This window comes from Osmerus eperlanus, chromosome 22, assembly GCF_963692335.1.
Source record: "Osmerus eperlanus chromosome 22, fOsmEpe2.1, whole genome shotgun sequence".
Taxonomy (NCBI): Eukaryota; Metazoa; Chordata; class Actinopteri; order Osmeriformes; family Osmeridae; genus Osmerus; species Osmerus eperlanus.
In genome coordinates, this window is record NC_085039.1 from 2,274,995 (window position 1) to 2,297,474 (window position 22,480).

The window sequence follows — 22,480 nt, forward strand, 5'->3', positions numbered from 1 at the left end:
GACCCGGAAAGACACGACATGTAGACACCCTCACTCGACAACAGCAGGAAGACTGAAGTCTATGTCGCACTGGCGATGCATATGCCGGGAACTCCTTATATACCCCGCCCTATTAGGAGGGAGTGCCCTGCGCATAAAATGATGCGTTGCTAGTGGCGCGCTATGTCTCACGTCCTCCTTCATGAACCAGCTCCGCTTGTTTTTAATGGGCGGAGCCAAGAAATGCCCTATCTACGTCATTTTGCCCCATCTACGTCAGATCACTGAATGGCTCCTCCTACTGTACTGTTATTGTAGCTTACATCAGCTAGCTAGCTAGTTTCAGGATGTCTCCCACCACCCGCAACTGCCTCTTCCCTGGATGCAAGAACTCCAGCTGCGCTGCAACGCCATTTAAGTTCCCTGTTGATAATGAAAGGAAAAATAGGTGGATAGATTTTGTGAAGAGCCACGCTCATGGAAAGCTTCGGATAAACTCCAACAGCCACCACTGCACTGACCATTTCACGGCGGACAGTTTTAACATGGACCAGAGACAAACGGGGTTCACCAACACACGGCTTCTCTTGCAGCGCAGAGCCGTACCGAGCATCGCCCCTCCGGCCGTTCATCCTCCGGTCGCACCTCGACCATCCACCGCCGCCAGCAGTTCATCACTCAGTTCTGTGTGCTTGTTAAGCATAGATGGTCCAAATGTGTACAGACGTTAAAAACATGTTTAAATTTAACGTCTGTACACGAACGTTAACTTAGACTTTTGGCCCTAATGGCGTGCCATAATTTTAGCACTTATATCAGCCCATCCTGCTCAGTTCTTACATTCAGAAAAGAGACTTCTCACCAGGGTTTTTTGCACAACAAAATATAATTTAATGAACCCAGGTCACTGTTTTGAACACACCTATGATGTAAAAATCTAAATGTCCCAGTACCCTCCTTTAATTGTCTCAATATAAGGCATGGCATGCATTCTTCATACGGCTTTGGACATAGCTACGGTTCATCTTACAGTAGGACTCACAGATACTCTGCAACAAATACACACAAAAGCGCTGAGTATCAACTCTTTTCTTAGGGCCCAATAAACATTTATTCTTTGTGCACACAAATAGTGGTAGGATTAAACACAACATCTAAAGTATAGTAGTTCACATAGAGCAACAAGATAGGCTAACACTTTAACCGAGAGGCTTGATTCCCCCAGCTCTTATGGAGGGTGGTTTTGTGAAAGGTGCATTACTTCAATTAAGTTGCATTGACATGTACACAAAATAAGGATTATTAGTACATAACGTGAGTTTGTGATGTGTAAAATGAGCATGATTTTACAGCCGTGACTCCTGCATTCAGCCCCCTCAGCATCAAGCCCTTTAGGAGAAGGTTCTTCTGGCTTTAGCAACTAGTTCCATAAGGGCATCTCCCCTCAAATATATATTTTATTCACTTGCATATGAAAAGTACAGATAATTTGAAGTGTGTTGTCCACACATAAAACAAAATTCAGAGATCTAATGTAGCCTCCTAAATAAATACAAGGAATAGATTGTCTTTCCCTCTATACAAAATTAATCAACAAATATTGCACTTAAAGAGTTAAGATTTATCGGATACTTGACAACAATCTATCTATTGAGGAAAATAAACAAATATTGAAATAATAAACCCACTGGTAAATAAATAAAAGTTAAATCTGTAAATTAAATCCCAATGTGGACTGTCTCTCTGGCTGGGGCATGAGACAGGTTGGGCAGATGTGGAGTCACGGCTGCCAGTGGCAGGGCTATAGGGAGATGGAGGAAAGGGCTGTGTAGCAGGTTAAGAAAAGTTGAAGCAGCAGATTGTTTCCAGGGGTGACACGGTCAGGTCAGCTTAGTGCTGCTGCTTTTCCTCTTCTCTCTGGCGACAGCCCACTGCAGTGATCAGGGCTGCCCCCTTGCCACTCCCATCCTCTGACAACAGGAAGTTGACATCACATTTGGGTGCAAGCTCCTTGACTGTCTGATGGAAAATCCGTGAGAAGCTGAAGGGGATGGGAGGATAAAAATTAAAAGAGTCACAGGGTCAGAATAAAACTCATAGAGAAAACTTTTCCATGGACACATCTAAGAGTTCAATTTAGTTGATCATTTTAGTCATTTTTGGGGAATCTGGTACTAATTTTTTTGGAGACATCATATGCAGGGTAGTGATCTTATATAGCTCCTCTTCAATATACCACCTCTTCACTTGCCAACTCTGTGTCTCTTTCCACCGGTGGCAAACAGTAGTGTGTTATCTTGAGTGGCTCACAGCTATTTATTTTTTAGTTTATGATGATGCTGTACATACCGTAACATTTCACAGTATGCAAGCTGGCATGCTTTTTGGTACAAAATGTATCAACTACAGAGACAGCGGCAGACCAGTGTGTTCCAGTTCTAAATAAAAAATGTAGCTGCAAGCAGCGATGCAGGATCCTCCGCAAAATGGCAAAATATCATAAAAATGTACATTGTAGAAGGTCAAGAGTTGGACAACAAGAGAGCAAAACTACTTCATGTTTGGCCAACAACAATAGGCTGAATGGGGATTTGAACTCATGAGCATAAGATTACAAGTCAGTCTCTCTATCCTCTGCTACACACCAACTGTTGAGATTTTATGAATAGAAAGGGCATAGTATTAGCTTTGGTCAGCTTTGGGACTAAAGGTTAAGAAACGGTTGACATTTCAAGGTGAAATTGCATGAAATTGCTCATGGTATTTCAGAATGATGTCATCCTGTTTAACTAAACAGATAATCAAAATTACGACAGGCCCAAAGGCAGTGGCCGGATTCAACCTGTGATCTTGCACTTTGCAGGACACCGTTTCAACCCATTGAGCTATCCTCAAGGCTGAGAAAATGTGGTCAGTTACTGTATAAATAAAGGAAGCCGTTTCTCCTGTAGCACGGATTGTTCGATTCGGCCAAAGTTTAAACATCTGTAATTCAATGATCTTTTGACATATCAAGGTGAAATTGTGCATGGTACTTCAAAATGATGTCATCCTGTTTAACTAAACAGATATTCAAATTTAAGACAGGCTCAAGACTGTGGCTGGATTCAAACCTACAGACCTTATACTTTGCAGGTCACCTTCCCAGCCCATTGAGCTATTCTCAGTGTTGAATATTGTCATGTTGAGTTACTGTGTAAAAAAGTAAGCTGTTTCTCCTGTGGTAAGCGTTGTTAGATTCAGCCAAAGTTGAAACAGCTCTAATTCAATCATATTTTGACATACCAAAGTGAAATGTTTTGGTTTGAAGTTTATGGTACTTCAGAGTGATGTCATCTTGAACCCTATTAGGTTTGAAAAACCATCAGTCAAAATTATATTTGATTTATTGACACAAAGATATTGTGGCAATGTGGACATTTACATAAATACACCCCTTTCAGACATTTTGTATTTGATTCATTTGTCTCAAGTAATGTTTTGAAAGACATCGAGTCTACACATCTGTACAAAATTTCAAGTAAATTGGACCTTTTGTTTAAGAGAAGACCAATTTTGAAGATGTTCGCAAAATGTCGCTGTACAGGAAAATCCATTGTTAAGTTAAGTATCCAGTTGTTGTTTTGTTTCGGATAAATATGGTTCCGAATTAGCGCAATACCGATAGCGTCAGGAAGGGAGAGAAGCGCCAACGAGCGAGAGGTAGCTTCCGCTCGATCCAGCATAAAACGCACTGGCTTAATGAGCGACAGGTGTGCAGAAAAGGAGAATCTGGACAGGGTGCATCACACCTGGGACACATTGCCTGCGATCGGCTGCGATCTGCTGCAACGCGCCTTGAAGCGCCGCCTTTTTTCTTTCGGCGCCCATGTTATCAAATGGGAGCGACCACACTGGCTGCGAAGCGCCGCGATTGCCTGCGATTTGCAGCGATCGTTTCGGCAGCTGGTCTAATGTTTTTGCGAGACGCTTGCGAAATCGGCTGCAGGATGATGACATACACCACATTAGTTGATATATTTGAATAAAAAAACATGTTATTAAGATTGTACTCCATTAATTGTAGACTACGGTGCACATTTGTAAAATTGTAGACTTTATAATTACACAATGTTGGTAACGAACGGCCTTTACATGTGGTTACCCTGATGAAAACGAATGAAAATAACCGGATTGATCTGTTGAGCTAGCATGCCCGTAGTTGTTTTGTTTGCTTGAGAGAAACGAGTTGTCACGCGTTGCACACAACACACACACGTGCAGACATAGCCTACCAAGAGAAAACCCCAAGTCGATTTCTAAAGTCAGCGAGAAATTCAAGGAGATGGATGACATCAAATAAATTCTCGAAGTTGAAAAGCACAGGGAGTTGTATGACCCCCAGCACCAATTTGACAAGGACAACATAGGCTAGATAAGGATCAATGCTGGGATATAGCCAATGCCATGTTTATGTACCATGTCAGCGTAAAGGAAAGCTCAGAGTAGCTGAAAGGCTTGGTGACCGGCGCAGAGAAATGCGCGTCTGGTGTGAACAGCTTTTGCTCAGTCGTGGCGCGGTGCGTCCAGGCGCCTCGCAGCCAGTGTGTCCCAGGCGTCAGTGTGCAGGAGACAACAGAGACGCTATTGGTGAGTGAACATTGCATTTGAGGAGAGGATTTGTCTGTTCGGTTTTGTTTGTTTGAATCAAAGTGAAAGTAAAGAAGCGCGTCTGGTCCGTGCGCTTGGGTTTAATTGCTTTATAAATCGTGCGATGAGTACGTTTGTTACTGTTTATTCATTTGTATGTTTATGACGTTTTTATTTTAGCGGGGAGCTAATTGTGTATGTTCTCTCCTTTTTTCTTCATGACCCAAAGGTTTTCAACTTACTCACCTACTAAATAAAAGTGAAAAAAGAGATTGAGTTGCTACCGTGTCCTCTGTCGACGCCCTAGGCCTTTGTCAAATTAGAGGCAGTCACTGACGTTACACCCAGATAACTTGACATCCATCATGGTGGACCTTATGGGTCCTTGAGGCTTTTTTGTTCCTCATGACAAATGAGACATGTACACCAAGTTTCAGAAGAATTGGAGCAATGGGGTGGAAATGCCATAACTTTGAAAATCTGACTTTTGGGCGTTGCCTGTGGCGCCCCCTATGGTCCAATGTGGCCCATTATTGGTGCGGTGGTACCCACTGACTGACCTGTAGTATCAATGTGCCAAATTAGAAAATTTGCGACCAATAAAATTGAGTTTGGTTGTGGCGCAAGGAGAATAATAATAATAATAATAATAAAACTAACAAAAACAATAGGTTCCCTCCTACTGGAGGAACCCTAATGATATGACTAAAGCAGTTTCTCAAACATGGCTCATTATACACTTACTGGCTTCAGTGGTATGTGCCATGTAAGCACAGCTTCTGTACTGGATCACTGAATAATGAGTATAAAAAGAATGGCCATTTTGAGGCCGTGCTAGTATTCATTTCAAAATGTCGCCGCTGTTCTGACAGATAAACATACATTTGGAACTGAGAGACATACTGAATGTGGTCAGTAAAAACACCTTGTTGACCCTTTCTGCAGCCTTTTATTACTCACTGGGGATGCAGTTTGTAGAGGGTACCGTCCACCCCCACGGTTATGTCCAAGTGGTCCAGGCCTCTGTTCTCACGAATCTTATCCACCACGGCGGCCATTCCGGCTCCGCAGATCTGAGCTGCACGGCGGGACACTGTGCCACACACTTCCTTGACAATAATACTGTCATCACAAGTGCTGTCCAGCCCCAGCTGCTGCAGAATCGCCCTGACCTGCAGCAAGGCCAGACGATCGCTGTGATGAAGAGGGTGAGACGTCAAGTTGGTTGATGAAGTAAATATTCATTTAGTCAATTTTTGTGTGCATTTTGCTAAATGGGCAATTTCTGTGCATGTTTACTTGCAATGTAAAGAGGAATTATTTTTATTCTCTTTTTCACAAAAGTTTAGTGCAAAATGTTTTCTATACCTGCATTGAATGGTAAAAAGTACTACACTAATGTGTACCTACCTCTCTATCTGGGACAGGAACTTGGTCTCAAAGATTCCCCTGGTCTTCAAAGTCTCAGAGATTTGTCCCCGGAAAAGAAACCCACGCTTGGTCAAGTCAATCAGGATATTCCTCACAATCTCACCGAGGTACATGCCACTGCACATCTTCTCATACCTGTGACACAACCGTGGGAAATAAAGTTATTAATTTTAACCCCAACTAAAAACATGCTCTATTAATCCATATCGTTAAGGTCCTAAGTAATAGCCTAGAGTAACAATATAACCAACGCGGTTACATAGTTAACATTAACAGATTGGAAGTTTACCTCTGTTTGCCTTCATTCAGTGAGTTCTCGTCCACAGCACGGTCGTACTGTGTTCTGATATCGTCAAGGCAACCATTGTCTCCAAATGCTCCCCACTCCATGTTAACACACATACGGCCCACATCTCCCTCCACCGTTTCAATATTCTTCATCTCCTCCATGTAACATGCGTTACTGCCAGTCCCTAATAGGAAGCACACAATGTCTCAGACAAGGCAGCTGCATGGCTACATGACTATTAGTAAGTAGAAAAGCATTGTACCTGCAATAAGTCCAACTTCACAAGTGGGCTCCTCGTATGCACATGTCATCATTGTCCCCACCGTGTCGTTCACAACTGCTACAACATCTAGGTCAAATTCCTATAGGCAATATGTACATAAGTACAACTGTAAGGATACAATATGAGCATTTATTTTCTGAAGCAAACCTGTGTAAATATGAATGATTATATTTACACAAATTATATTTATAGGCTACAACACAAAAAAATTAGCTAAGCAAAGGCTAACAGAACAACATTAACACAGCAACAGAGCAGCATTAACAAAAAAGAAACATGATGTGGCATTGCAAAAACAAATATTGCATGAACAGTGCAGCATTAATCAAACATAACAAAAACCCACAGCACAGTTAACATTAGCATTAACAAAAATGAAGGATTCGCCAAAATGTAGCATTTCAAGACATTCACAATGGAAGTGCTTCCTACCACTAAAAGCTGTGACTCATGGAATTAGTGTTTAATTAAAATATTTTTTGGTACAAATTATCACATTTCTACATCCAGACTTGCCCCCAGTTGTCGGAAAGACTTCAGTTGTGAATGCAATTTAATGGCAAATGTTTGGTTTTCAAATAACACTTCACGCGCAATTCAACCCACTGAACCACACACAGACCCGCTATAGTCTATACTTCCCTATAAACACAAATCACACAAACAGGTAGATACCATTTGTTTCCTGGGTTACAGATTTTGCCACCAAATTATAGACATTTCTGATATATGAAAGTTCTGAAAGTAGTCACTACGATTTCACAATCTCACAAAAAAAGTTTTTAAGCATGTCAAGAAAGGTTCCCTTTATTGTGTGTCGTCTCCGTTAGAAATCCATGCTATTTTATCCACATCTCAGCACAACAGCTCTGCTTTACCTGCAATTTCAGATCATTCCTACTCAATTAATACCTACTGGGTCCTCCATCTAAAGGGATACAATCAATAGAATAAACTGAAAAACTGTGTTACTGTTGAAACTGGAAGTATGAAATGTCTTGTCTTGTCTATAAAGTAACGCTGGTGTTGGATTACCACAGGAATAAGATGGAAACTTTCCATGGGAATTTCTGTGAATATTTTGGAATTAGCAGAAAGTTTCATAAATTTAATAGGACTTATTGGAGAATTTTGGATGTACTGCATCTCATGCAGACATACAAGTAATGGTTTGATAAAACAAGCCTTGTTACATATATAATTGTTTCTGCATTATGATCAATAGCATACTAAATCAAGATCTGATCTTAGTTTGATTAGCATGCTGGTGTCTTGCAAGACAGTGACAAGTGTGATGAAGATGGCATTCGAAAGCTAGCAATTTTGAAACAAGATTGTCTATGTATTGTTTCAATATTTGCCAGTTATACTTAACATCGACAGATATATTCATCTGAAGAAGATGGCATTTAAACTTCAAGTTATACGTTTATTTGCCTTGTAAAAAGCACAAATGAATGGACATTTTAACAGATCAACTTTACAGAACCTAGTTTGGGTTTCATTTCCTTCAGTAGGGTGAGAGATGCTAAGATATGTCTGTACTGTCTGGTGAAGGAAATAACAGTTCATGTGATGAAAGCATGCATTTGACTGAATTCCCACTATAGGGATGTTTTTACTGGCTTATGGTTACACCTATATTGAATACCTTGTTTACCTTGCTTAAAAAACAAACAAATTCCCATGAAAATATTCCAGAAAATGTTCAGAATTTCCGGAATTTCCCACCCCTTTACAACCCATAATAAGTCATCTTACACATTTCTTTTTTAGTATTATTTTTTTTATTATTTTTGCATTTATGGGGTTTTCTTCTCTTACCTCTTTTCTTTTTATTCCCTCCCTCAGAAGCTCCACTACATCTTCTCCCTCACAGTCAGTGGCTTTGAAGCCTTTGGTCCAATTCACGAGGATACCCTAAGAAACATTATTATTAAACCATAACACTATATGTCAATAATGCAGACTAACAAATAAGGTTGCTCATAGCCTTAACCTGTGTGGGATAGGGGCTTCCATTACAAATATTTGGCTTAGCAAATCAAAATGTAGTTAGTTATTAGTTTGCTCTTACTGCATCCAGGCTTTTCTGATGGCAGGGAAAGGAGAAGGTGAATCCCAGAGGTAGACGGGCACTCTTCATACCCATGTAGTCCAGGAAATCAGAGATGCAGTACACAATGTGGTCAAAGAGCTGAGAGGGGAAATATAAAAGTTGTCTTATTTATTATGTTGGAATCTGGTTTTGAGACATTTAACTAAGGCTATGTATGTGCCAAGCAAAGGGCCTTTTTTTAATTTACATTCTGATACAGTTTGTTAGACTGCAGCAGGATTGTTGCTAAATGGAAGGGTATGACTACTTAGTAACTAATTACCTCTTCTCCTGTCCCCTGCATGACCTCAATGGGAATTGCATATATTTTGTTATGCATCTCTACTGTACGTCTCTTTCCACTGCGGATCTTGACCAGCAGAACACGGAAGTTTGTCCCTCCAAGATCCAGAGCCAAGAAATCTCCATTTTCTACAAGAAAGGAACAAGTGTTAAAGGTGACATGACATGAAAACTTAACTTTAGGAGGTTATTTAACATTAATATGAGTTCCCCTAGCCTGCCTTTGGTCCCCCAGTGGCTAGAATTTTTCGATCGGTGTAAACCAAGCCCTGGGTGTTCTTCTCCGCCTTTCAGAAAATGAAAGCTCAATTGCTCTGTTTGAAAATCTCCTCTTTGTTACGTCACAAGGAGTAAGGTTACCTCCCCTCTCTCTGCTTTGCCCGCCCAGAGAATCTGGCCCGCCAATAAGAAACTGAGCTATAGTGATGGGCATTCCGGCTCTTTTTCGTGAGCCGGCTCGTATGGCTCAGCTCACCAAAAAGAGCCGGCTCTTTTGGCTCCCGAACGGCTCTTTAAAAAATACATGTTTTAACTATGAATTTGACTATGATGGGTGTGAAAACAATTTGAATTAAATTATGAAATGAAATCATACTCGACCGTAACCACATATCTTTAAAAATGCATTGATTTGTCATGGCTCTCCTCCGAGTTTTGACTGGCCCTCCCTCATGCAGGATTGACAGGAACAGAATGTGAGGATGATCGTGTGCGCCTTTAAGCCTACAAGTATTTTTTTGTTGTTCTTTGAATTAGTCAATTATTTTAAATACAATTAAAATTCATTATTTCATAATCATTTAGTTTTTATAGGCTGTATTAATCTATTAAAAATAGAGTCGGCTCTTCAGATATGCGAGCCAGCTCCCGACGTTCACCTTCAAGAGCCGGCTCTTAGAGACGGATCGTTCGCGAACGACCCATCACTACTGAGCTACAACCGTGCAAGTGTTTTTATCCTCGAGAGACATCATGGTTTGCAAACGAATGAAGCATTACATTTGCTCAGTTTGGATGTACAAAGGAAAACAAAAATCTTTATACAGTTCCTTCATCCGAGCCTCTGAAGACCCAGTATCTTAATTTTATTTTCTCTGGAAATGCGCCTACACAACTTCTGTTGTAGGCGCATTTGTTTTGTATGTCTGCGCCAAACACTTCAGCCACGACTGTTTCCTCAACTTGAGCTAATACAAAACTGGCCTTGCTGAAATTAAATTCTGGATCAGTACTAACTCTCCTTCATCCAGCTACTAAGGACAAGTAAGTTAACTAACGCTATATCATTTTGTAGCTTTACTGTATATGGTTACCTAGCTTGCTACCCTTAGAATGTGGCTGTAACATTAGCTCTGCAGCTAACAGTTGAGTTACTGTTCCTAATGGAAAGGTAGATAGCATCAAGTATGTGTGTGAATACACATGCTGTAACGTGAGTGTTGTACACTTCTTTGTTATTTGGATAACCGTTCTGCTGTTGGTGTTATGGCGCGCACGATATCCGCCTTTCCCCTCATTGAAATGACTGAGTGTGTACCTCTGCTAACTAGGGTTATCAGATGAAAGTGGGCAAATTCGAGGCATCTTACAGCAACGGGGCTACAGCCATTGCGATACATCCATTGTAAACATTAGCGCATGGTGCCGCCCCTCCGCTCCTCATTAGCATTTAAAGCTACAGACACCAAAACAGCGCGTTCTGAGGAAAGCTCCTTGTGGGACTGCTAGTAGTGGCTGTAATTCTGCACCAAGGCTGAATTTCGGGAAAGAGACTTCTGATACAGTATTAGGGGACCACTAAGGCCTATATAAAAGCATCCAAAAACAGCATGTCATGTCTCCGTTCTCCGCAAGAACCAACAATTACTGCATGACTATTTAGGGCATTTTGTTTCTGGTTTGAAATGAGATTGAATTGCATGAGGACTGTGACCTTAATTGGCCTGTTTCTAGATTATGGAAGGCAATTGGGAAACAGTTAGTTAAACAGAAGGATCACAGTTGGATGAGAAAGTGGAAAAGCTTAAAAAATGCTTACAAAAAAAACGTACAATATTTAATACAATTTACCCAACTTTTCCCTCAACTGATCTCAACTCAACAGAAATTGTATGCGTACAAATAACTTCATAATTCCATTCATTTTTAATTTCCCTCAACATGTCATCTTAGTCACCTGTTCCATCAGGTGTACTGCGGACAAAAGTGGGCAGCATCTTAACGGTTGCGTCCTTGTGGGTACCCTTCCCAAGGCCATTTTCAATTTCCGTCCTCATCCTCTTCTTTACCTCCAGTAGCTGGGCCTTACTCAAACGGAACTCTGCCAACGTCTGCGCGATCTGCCGTGTCTGGTCAGCCAAACGATATGCCACTGCTGTCACCATGGCGGCACCCTTGGCGCTACCGCTCTCAGACAAGAGGAATCGCACATCAGAGTCAGGCACCAAACGTCGCACTGTCTTGTGGAGACGTCGGGAATATCTGTAGGGAGACAGGAATGTGGGTGGGGATTGGTAAATGGTTTTATAAAAGTTTTTTGGTCAAAAATGGTGTTCCATGTTTTAAGAGCTGTTGTACCATCATTATTGTGGACACCTGGGTTGCATGGCATTGTAATGTTTCTTTTGGAGCTTTCACACTCCTTGGTTTTTCAGTCATGTACCAACTTGTGACTTGATTACTTGTTTACTCACTGTGGGTGCATCTTATAGAGTGAGCCGTCAATGCCCACAGTGGTGCGCAGACGAGGGACGCCCTTGTTTTCCTTCAGACGGTAAAGGATGCCACCCAGGGTTGCTGCAATGAGGTTAGCTGAGCGGAACGATACAATGGTGCAGACATGCTGCACGGCAACGCTGTCTTCCTGAGAAGGCTCTACCCCCAGTCTTGTCAAGATCTCCATGCACTTTCTCAAGCCCTCTTTGCTCCTGGAATAGCGGGATGGATAAAGGACGTAAAAGATGTCACCCCAAAGCGTTTGTTGGCAGATTGACGGTTGACTATTCAATTCACAGCTGATGTTTGACACAATGACAGTGTGGACCCTCGGTGCACACTGTACTTACTTCTCAATGGCGGAAACATGCTTTGTTTCAATTTTCCCCTTTGTCAAAAGCTCAGGGGTTATCCGTCCCTCAAACAGCAGCCCCTCTTTGGCCATCTTGACCAGGATGAGCCGCACCAGTTCTCCCATGTACATCCCACTGGCCATTTTTTCAAACCTGACCAGTAAGGGACAATGAAGTTTATCACTTGTAAGTAAACCCAAGGATACATGTCCTCTTAACTCATGTTTACTCATGCAGATGTCAAACTCTATCATAACCTAGCTGTAAAATGACACAATTCAGCACAATATAGCATTTACAGTACAGTAGTAGGAGCAGTATTGGGAACATGTAAGTTGTCTGATTTCATGAGTGTTACACATAACTTCAGGTTAGTGTTAACATTAAGTGTTAGAGTTAGGGTTGATGTTAACCTGACCATGAACAATAAGCTCATGGATTGGCACTTGTACACCTGACAGAGATCTCCCCTGCCAAATTTGGACTTACATTTCTTTTTAACATAGGGGACATTGAAATAGTAAATACCATAAACACATACTATAACTCCCTTAGCAAGAGCTGCGAGTCTTTGAGACTTACAGCTGTTTCCCAGGGTTGACAGAGCCCCGGTCTATCTCACGGTCAAACTCTGTGCGCAGGTCTTCAAGGGACCCGTCATCCCCAAAGGCACCCCACTCTGTGTTGATGCACATGCGGCCCTCATCCCCCTCCACCAGGTCAATGTGGCGCAACTCCTCCATGTAGCAGGCATTGGTACCTGTACCTGTAAGAAACCATACCAATAGAACCTGCATTAGCTTCCACATATTAGGAGCATCCCCTTCCATTACCTACCTGCCTTCTTCGAAGACCTGCAGAAGTTTTCAAAAATAATTTCAAAGGTTGTTAAGAAAGTTTGTACGGTTAAGTTCTGTTTCATCACAATTTATTCCCTCAGGCAGCCTGAATGAATAATAGATTTTTGAAATTGTGATTATGGAACTGTGCATCCTTACCTATGATGATGCCTACTTCACAGCGCTGGTCATCAAATCCACAAGTCATCATTGTTCCCACTGTGTCATTGACCACTGCCATGATGTCTGCCTCATAGTCCTTAAAATCACAACATAGTTTTGTTTTGAGCTAAACAAAATTAGGAAAGCTCAGGGTACAGGTCTTCATATGGTTGTGAAGGACACACTCACCCCTCGCTTTTTGATTGCTTTGTTCAAAAGCTTAACCACATCCATTCCTTCCACGCCACTGACTTTGAACTTTTTGGTCCAAGTTACCAAGACAGCCTTTAAAACAGCAAAGCGTCATCCAGGATGTCTTGATGTTTTTGTCCACTTTGGTATCAATCAATCAACAATGTTTTTTCACCGAAGGGAAAATGTTAAGGCAGTTAATTAGTGCTCTAAACTTTTACCTCATCAAGTTTGCTTTGAGCACAGGGAAAGGAGAATGTGAATCCCACTGGTAGTTTCTTATCCTTGATGTTTTGCTTCTCCATGAAGTCCCCCAGACAATCTGCTACATGGTCAAAGAGCTACAAAACATAAACACAATTCTTACATCGAGCAGAAGGACAGATTCTCACATTATCAGTTGCAAACCTATACCACAGTATGTACAGTTAGGTCCATAAGTATTTGGACATTGACACAATTTTCATCATTTTGGCTCTGTATACCACCACAATGGATTTGAAATGAAACAATCAAAATGTGCTTTAAGTGCAGACTTTCAGCTTTAATTTCATGGTATTTACATCCAAATCAGGTGAACGGTGTAGGAATTACAATACATTTTATATGTGGCCCCCCCCTTTTTAAGGGACCAAAAGTAAGTGGACAATTGGCTGCTCAGCTGTTCCATGGCCAGGTGTATGTTATTCCCTCATAAAGGGAGTTCGTTATTTCATTGACAAGGAGCAGATAAAAGGTCTAGAGTTCATTTCAAGTATGGTATTTGTGTTTGGAATCTGTTGCTGTCAACTCTCAATATGAAGTCCAAAGAGCTGTCACCATCAGTGAAGCAAGCCATCGTTAGGCTGAAAAATCAAAACAAACCTATCAGAGAGATAGCAAAAACATTAGGTGTGGCCAAATCAACTGTTTGGTACATTCTTAAAAAGAAAGAACGCACTGGTGAGCTCAGCAACACCAAAAGACCCGGAAGACCATGGAAAACAACTGTGGTGGATGACAGAAGAATTCTTTCCCTGGTGAAGAAAAACCCCTTCACAACAGTTGGCCAGATCAAGAACACTCTCCAGGAGGTAGGCGTATCTGTGTCAAAGTCAACAATTAAGAGAAGACTTCACCAGAGTAAATACAGAGGGTTCACCACAAGATGTAAACCATTGGTGAGTCTCAAAAACAGGAAGACCAGATTAGAGTTTGCCAAAAAACATCTAAAAGAGCCTGTACAGTTCTGGAACAACATCCTATGGACAGATGAGACCAAGATCAACTTGTACCAGAAGGATGGGAAGAGAAGAGTATGGAGAAGGGAAGGAACTGCTCATGATCCAAAGCATACCACCTCATCAGTGAAGCATGGTGGAGGTAGTGTTATGGCGTGGGCATGTATGGCTGCCAATGGAACTGGTTCCCTTGTATTTATCGATGATGTGACTGCTGACAAAAGCAGTAGGATGAATTCTGAAGTGTTTCTGGCAATATTATCTGCTCAGATTCAGCCAAATGCTTCAGAACTCATAGGACGGCGCTTCACAGTGCAGATGGACAATGACCCGAAGCATACTGCGAAAGCAACCAAAGAGTTTTTTAAGGTAAAGAAGTGGAATGTTCTGCAATGGCCAAGTCAATCACCTGACCTAAATCCAATTGAGCATGCATTTCACTTGCTAGAGACAAAACTGAAGGGAAAATGCCCCAAGAACAAGCAGGAACTGAAGACAGTTGCAGTAGAGGCCTGGCAGAGCATCACCAGGGACGAAACCCAGCGTCTGGTGATGTCTATGGGTTCCAGACTTCAGGCTGTCATTGACTGCAAAAGATTTGCAACCAAGTATTAAAAGTGACAATTAGATTTATGATTATGTTAGTTTGTCCAATTATTTTTGGTCCCTTAAAAAGGGGGGGGGGGCACATATAAAATGTGTTGTAATTCCTACACCGTTCACCTGATTTGGATGTAAATACCCTGAAATTAAAGCTGAAAGTCTGCACTTAAAGCACATCTTGATTGTTTCATTCGTCATTGTTTCATTTCATTCGTTTTCATTTCATCCATTGTGGTGGTATACAGAGCCAAAATGATGAAAATTGTGTCAATGTCCAAATACTTATGGACCTAACTGTATGTAGTCAAACCAGTCGGGTAGTCATTTGTTCTAATTACAGGAAAGAGAATCAGTCATCCATTCACTGACAATATTGTGGTTGTCATTACTTGATGGATTTCAAAGAGTTTCATCCCCAATTGATGTCAAACTTTTTTATCATTTGTCTTTTATAATCACATAGGCCTAGTGTAATCAATCATAATATCCTCATTGACAAATAGGCAGCTTTTTGTAGGTTCAAGAGTCAGTGGTATCTCATGTAACACCCACTTCAACTGTCTGTGAAAAATATCAGTAGAACTCTTAGGGCCCTATTTTAACGATCAGAAACGCAAGCATCAAAACGCAAAGCGCAAGTAACTTTGTGGGCGGGACTCCGGCGTGGTTGCTATTTTGCCGGCGGGATAAATGACTTTGCGCCTGGCGCAAATCTAAAATGGGTTGGTCCGAAGTAGCTACATTACTAATGGGTGTGGTTTGGGCGTAACGTGCAATAAACCAATCAGAGCGTCATCTCACATTCCCTTTAAGAGCAGCGCTTGTTCCATGGCGGATTGCTATTTTAACGGCGGATTTGCCAGGCGCACGCCAGGAGCGGTTCACAGCCGAGGAGACCGACGTTCTAGTCAGGGCCGTAACAGATAGAGAAGTGACATTGTATGGGAAAGGCAGCGCAGTTTTCTCATTGCACTAAATTGCCCGCTCATGCTGCTCATTCAAATTCTTATTCTTATTTTTATATATATTTTATGTTTTAAATTGTAACTTGTTTAGTTCTTAGAATTAGAATTATTACTTTTTTACTTAATTTAAGACCCGTATATGTTTATTGTTTGTGTAACATAGGCTACATGGCGAATAAACCGAATTCTGATTCTGATGGAGATGGGAGAAGAAACCCACCCAAAGTAGCTTCGGTTAAAAATCAAGTTCACATACATAGAGATTTCTCATGAAAATCTTTTTATAATCATTGAAGAAATGTAACACGCCCTAAATCAAAACAATGTAACGTAGCTTCGCAGAAAGATGACCCTGGCCTCGCCAGCAGTGTGCACGGACCAATCTTGCGCCCTTAAAATAGCATCTAAATAATGCGCCATTGACTTTAGACTACTTTTTTCCTGGTCAGTGGCGGAATTGTTTTTCTGAAACTGCAAAATAGCACCAGGGAACGTTTGCGCCGGACCACGCCTGCTTTTTTCGCTGAACCGCCCCCAGGAGCGCAAAGTCATTCCCTAATTTACCTACGTGCGTCTGTGGAGGGAAAAGTCCGCTTTGCGTCGAGTGCAAACTAGGAATGATACTTGCGTCGTTGACAAAGTCAATTGCGCCGGGTGCAAGATAGGGCCCTTAGTGTAAATTATGGAGAGATGAGTGTTAGGTGGTGCTTGGTTGTTTACCCGCATCCCACTGCCATGGATAATGTCATCTGGGGTCTCATAAACTTGGCTCTCCATCTGAACAGGTTGCTTCTTGTCATGTGTCACCTTCACACGCAAGATACGGAAGTTTGAACCTCCCAGGTCCAAAGCGATGAAATCTCCCTTTTCTGTCAGATGGTAGATAAAATTATAGGTAATTGATTGACAGCATAAGCACTTTGGTGTTTTTGCAAGTAATTTCAAAACTTTGTTTCCAGGCCTAAAAGTTAGAACTCAGTTAGATAATAGCACAAAAGCAAAGCCCTTAAGTGTCTTTTGGTAAAATTAGTTAAAATAGAGATAGATCAATTAACAAAATTGTTTTCTGTTTGTACACATTAGATTAACATAGTTACACAGAGTCTGTTGGGTTCTTGCCTTGGAAAACATTATATATATATATACACACATTATCTTTATCTTCATTGCCATGACCTGTGAAGAATGTGATTAGAGTTAGTGCTGGCATCACAGAGGTGCTTAGAATATGTGCCTAGTGTCTTGAATTTAGCAGCATCTTGAAATATACACCTACAGATAAATTACTATTATATGGCAAAAATGTGTTTCTTATGTCAGCACGGCCTGAACTTTGTCCTTTGACTCTGCTAAGCACCCCACCATGTTCAGCAAAGTACGGGCTATTTTTAAAGTGAGAGATGGCTAAAGTATCTAAACAGCTTGACCCTATGATATGATACCTCTCTGTGGGCTTTTATGTGACAATCAGTGTGCTATTTTGGTACAGGCACTGTTTACCAACATGGAATGTTGATGCTGGATGATGCAAATGTCAGGTGTAGGAGAAAGCCTGTCTGTGCAGTTCAGTTGTAAATGCGTTTTACATACAGTACTGTATGTAATGTAAACTACACTACTGTTCAAAAGTTTGGGGTCACTTAGAAATTTCCTTATTTTTCAAAGAAAAGCACCTTTTTTCAATGAAGATAACATTAAATTAATCAGAAAAACACTATACATTGTTAATGTGGTAAATGACTATTCTAGGTGGAAACATCTGTTTTTTAATGAAATATCTACATAGGTGTATAGAGGCCCATTTCAAGCAACTCTCACTACAGTGTTCAAATGGTACATTGTGTTTGCTAATTACCATAGAAGACTAATGGATGATTAGAAGAATTAGAATGCCAAAGGTCTCCAATGCTGTAATTGCTGCAAATAGAGCATTCTTTGACGAAAGCAAAGTTTGAAGAACAAAATTAATATTTAAAATTAAAATAATTATTTCTAACCTTGTAAATGTCTTGACTATATTTTCTATTTATTTTGCAACTTATTTGATAAACAAAAGTGTGAGTTTTCATGGAAAACTGTCTGAATTGTCTGGATGACCCCAAACTTTTGAACGGTAGTGTATACTCTTACAGACATTTTTCTGTAAATGTAATCTGCTCTTACCCACACGCCACACATAATAATTAACACATATAATTAGAAATATACTCTGTGAATGATCAGATAGCCATTACATGAAAAAGATTATAGTTGCATAACATACAACAGTACTTATAACAGAGATAGACAAAGAAGAAACAAGGAAAAATATTTCTGTTTTGCTCCTGGACCAAAACAATGTGAGTAGATGGCATGCCCTGCCAAGTTGAAATGCAGGGGATGCACACAAAAGCCTAATGTCACAGAAAGGCCTATTCAAACACCTCAGCACATTTTTGCTGGATAGGGCTAGCAAAGGAGTAAAGCGAGAGTGCTTTGAACGTGCTAATTCTAGAAACATATAACATATATGATACATAAATACATAACACATTTGCTGAATCAAAATGTATTTGGAAAACTAACTATATTATACAAACAGTTAAAGTATAACCGTTTAAAACATTAGCATAGTCAGATGTCTGCTGAAATCTTAAATTCCCAGTTAGTTATTGGAGTTTGTGTAAAAACACTGCACTCTACAGTATATTACAATTATCTCTATAGATAATTTAGAGAAACAACATTATGTGGGTTGCAGCACAGAATAAATTGTATTAGTTTATTTTACCACTCAAGTAGTGATGGGAAGTTCGGATCATTTTACTGATTCGGTTCTTTGAATCTCGTTCAGTAAAATGAACGAATCTTTTTTCGAGTCATTCGTTCATTTCAACGGGGGGGGGGGGGCTATCCGTCCACTGCAAACACGTATCATATTCTCATGTAGGTTAGTGCATGACATGTGCACCAGCAGATACTATTTTAAAAGAAATTCCTGCATTAAAATAATGTATCATGACAGTTTGTATGATTTGGTAATTTATTATCACACTAGCATTTAATTATCACGGCAAACAATTACACTGCACTAAACTGTAAGTGTAAATGTAAAGTGAAAATAACAAAACCAGTCAGTATGATGACTGGAGCGAATATCATTCACGTCTTACTAAAACAGCGGCCACGCGAAAGGGAATGAGGAAACTGTTTCCTCTACTAAAAAATACAATGCGGGTCACGTGAAAAAAGGACCCAAAGACTCGTAGAAAGACCGAGTCGGGAAATTAACGAATTGTTCGTTTCCTCTAGCTACCACAACAGAGCCTATGCAGGTCACGTGACAAATGATCCAAAGACTCGTAGAAAGACCGAGTCGGGAAATGAACGAATCGTTCCCTCTAGCGTTTCCTCTAGCTACCACTACAGAGCCTATGCAGGTCACGTGAAAAATGATCCAAATACTCGTACCCGAAAACCGAGTCGGGAAATGAACAAATAATTTATGTTTACTTGGATGAGCCTATGCAACAGTCCCGATGCGCGGCCATGAGAAAATTAACGAATCACTCTTTGACAGGACTCGTTACTCCCGAGTCCTGTGATGTGTCGTTCACGAACGACACATCACTACACTCAAGTCTACTCTATATTGAAACATAATTTCCTCAGTTTGTCGACATGACACTTGACCTGACCTGATCCATCAGGTATGGACCTGACAAAGGTAGGCAGCATCTTCACTGTGGCAGTTGGATTGGTATCACGACCCAGCCCATTCCCAAGCTCCCTCCGGAAGCGTGCCATGATGTCCTTCAGCGTGTCATCAGAGAAACGCATGGAGTACAGGTACTTATCAATCTAAAGACCAACACAAGAGAAAATGGAAAATTGCTAAATTGTTTGTCATATAAATGGTAAATGGACTGCATTTATATAGCGCTTTTCTACCTTAGCGGTACTCAAAGCGCTTTACAATGTTTGCCTCTCATTCACCCATTCATATTCTCAATCACACATACCGACGGCAGCGAGCTACCATGCAAGGCGCCGGCCTGCCCATCGGGAGCAACTTGGGGTTCAGAGTCTTGCTCAAGGATACTTCGGCACATGGCCTGGGAGGAGTCGGGGATCGAACCGCCAACCTTGCGATTAACAGACAACCCTCTCTACCCCCTGAGCCACAGCCGCCCCTAATGTATACAATGTCATATACATTTCTACAGTATTAGGCCTAGATCAGGTAAGTATACATAATTACCTACATAAAGACAGACAGAAAAGTAGAACAGATTGTTCTATGGCATCACTGAGTGTTTTCCATTTTGCTCTAGCAGTGGTGCGCGAGTGTGTTAAACATCAAATGTTAGTGTTTATAACAATAACAATAATGTATTTATTTACCAGACACCGTTATCCAAAGTGACGTTCAGTACGGAGGATATTTGAACCTGCGACCTGTTGATCTGCAGTCAAATGCTTTACAACTGAGCTGTATCCTCCCCTTTTAAATGTATAGTTCGTAACAAAAGCCAGATTTGTAGTCATGTTGCAGAAATGGAATAGTGGATTCATGGAATAACCCTAATTTCTAGGATGTGATTATTGAACATTCGTACATGTGAACTGAATCAGCCTATGAATCAACGTAAGCCTTTTCCTCCTGCCATATATGGTCAATCACATATTATAGCAGCCTCTCAGACCACCGCCAGACGTGTGTGCTGCACTGTGACATCACATTTGACCTCACAAATTCTATCTTGCACTTCATCAGTCATAATCTCTTCTGTCAAACACTGAGACCATCTCACAGGTTAGTCATAATCTATTCATTGGAGGAGAGGAAGTGGTAATCTATGATGGATTTACCGGCTCACAATTAATATAATTAATATGTAGGGACTGATCCTGCATCAGCAGTTTTATTCTGATGCTTTGATGAAGACCAGTGTTGTTGCAGAGGAATTTCTGAAAGCCGTATTTCATTTTTATTTCTGTTAGTTGTCAACCCAATGTTGGCTCTGATCTGTGATAGCATCTAAATTAGTTAAATAATGGTGTAACTCTTCCTCTGGAACAAATGAATAGTTTTTTTAGGCCTAAGTGGAACAGTATTGCAGTAAGCAAGGTGGGGTAGGATGTAAAACTGATTTATTTAAAGATGGAGAATAAGGCAGGGAGAGGGAGCGTTAGCAAAACAAAAATGTGTATATTCGAAAGCATTAAAAGGGATTAAGAGTAGTGAGAGATGCAACGTAACGGAGAGAGGGAGGATAAGACCTCAAATCAATAGTGGGAGTAAGAGGACCAAAGAATATACTCAGACAGATAATGTGGGCGGTGGGGGATGGCAGAGAGGGAGAGGAAAAGGGCTCAGCAGCCATTCACAGACACCTGCTTCAGATGCCCCAGCAACTGACGCCCCGGAAACGCTCCTTAACAAGGGTCTTTGCCTCACAACCACCACTACCATCTCCCTTTCTCAAGGACATTCAGTCATCAAGCTGAACATTCATGAAGCTATGCTAAGCCCATGGCAAGCTAAATCAAATTAACATCCATCATGGCTTCAATGTAGTCTTCCAAAAGATCCATCCTCTTTGGTCCTGCCTGTTGTGCCCCACAGGCATATATTGATATGCAGACAGCTGTCATTGGGCCTCTAACATTACACAACTGTTCCATTGAAAAGGGGAGGCACAGCAAAAGGTTTAAAGCTACTCAGTACTTACCTTTTTGAGTTGGTCATCCTTCAACTCAGTGAAGTAATATGCCAAAAGCTGTGCCGCTATCATCCTGCCCGCACGTACGTGAGAGGCTGTCAGCCGCTCAGGGAGGTGACAGAAAAAAAGGAGGTAAAGAAAAACTGCTATCTGTCCAACAGGGCTCTCAATCCTCCGATTATCTCCTTTTTATCCAAATGACAAGGAAAAAACAGGCACAGAAGCTTGCTTGTGCCTCTCTCCAGTAGTGCTCGAAGATGAGATAAAAGTGGGAGAAAACCAGAATGCAGCAGTGGTAGCTGTGCCTAAGTCTGTGCACGCACACACACACACACTTAGAGGCCTGACCTGCCTGTGTCTCTTCAGCACTGTCAACTCGCCCTCGCTAGCTCTCAGGAGATGCAGCAGAGCTGCACTGGAATGGTGGTTTGTTATGCCCTGCCCCCACTGTCTGCTCTGATTGGCTAGGACTGGAGCTACTAAGGGGAGGGTGAGGGTGGGGGACTGAGGGCTTTTTCTATAGCAGTAGAGGATAGCATGGGGAAATAAGGAAAGGAGGGGGGAAGTTAGATTGAGAGAGAGACAAGCAATAGGCAGTGATTGGTCAGTCTTCTCCCTCCTTACCGCAAGAGCGGCTGGCACGTCAGTCACGTTGTCACAACACCCCAGGGGAGGACGTGCAGGAGGGCAGGGCACTCACATGATGATGTCATC

General features: G+C 41.3%; 1 protein-coding gene across 2 annotated transcripts; it reads right to left on the bottom strand.

Annotated features, from left to right (window-relative positions):
• Positions 1–846: 846 nt before the first annotated feature.
• On the bottom strand, positions 847–22,168 carry LOC134008497 (hexokinase-1). 2 transcript variants are annotated; one of them, XM_062447902.1, is made up of 18 exons: positions 21,776–22,164; positions 19,739–19,901; positions 16,782–16,930; positions 13,495–13,614; positions 13,271–13,366; positions 13,079–13,178; positions 12,663–12,846; positions 12,078–12,233; positions 11,706–11,939; positions 11,189–11,493; positions 8,993–9,141; positions 8,689–8,808; positions 8,436–8,531; positions 6,591–6,690; positions 6,329–6,512; positions 6,019–6,174; positions 5,569–5,802; positions 847–2,020 (listed from the first exon to the last, which is right to left on the bottom strand). In XM_062447902.1, exons 1-18 carry the CDS (start codon positions 21,836–21,838, stop codon positions 1,870–1,872), a joined length of 2,760 nt encoding a protein of 919 aa, XP_062303886.1. In that variant the 5' UTR covers positions 21,839–22,164; the 3' UTR covers positions 847–1,869. The 2 variants fall into 2 exon arrangements, with proteins under 2 accessions (XP_062303886.1, XP_062303887.1); XM_062447903.1 differs by lacking the exons at positions 847–2,020; positions 5,569–5,802; positions 6,019–6,174; positions 6,329–6,512; positions 6,591–6,690 and adding an exon at positions 6,763–7,539 and having other exon boundaries at positions 21,776–22,168.
• Between the last annotated feature and the right edge of the window lie 312 nt (positions 22,169–22,480).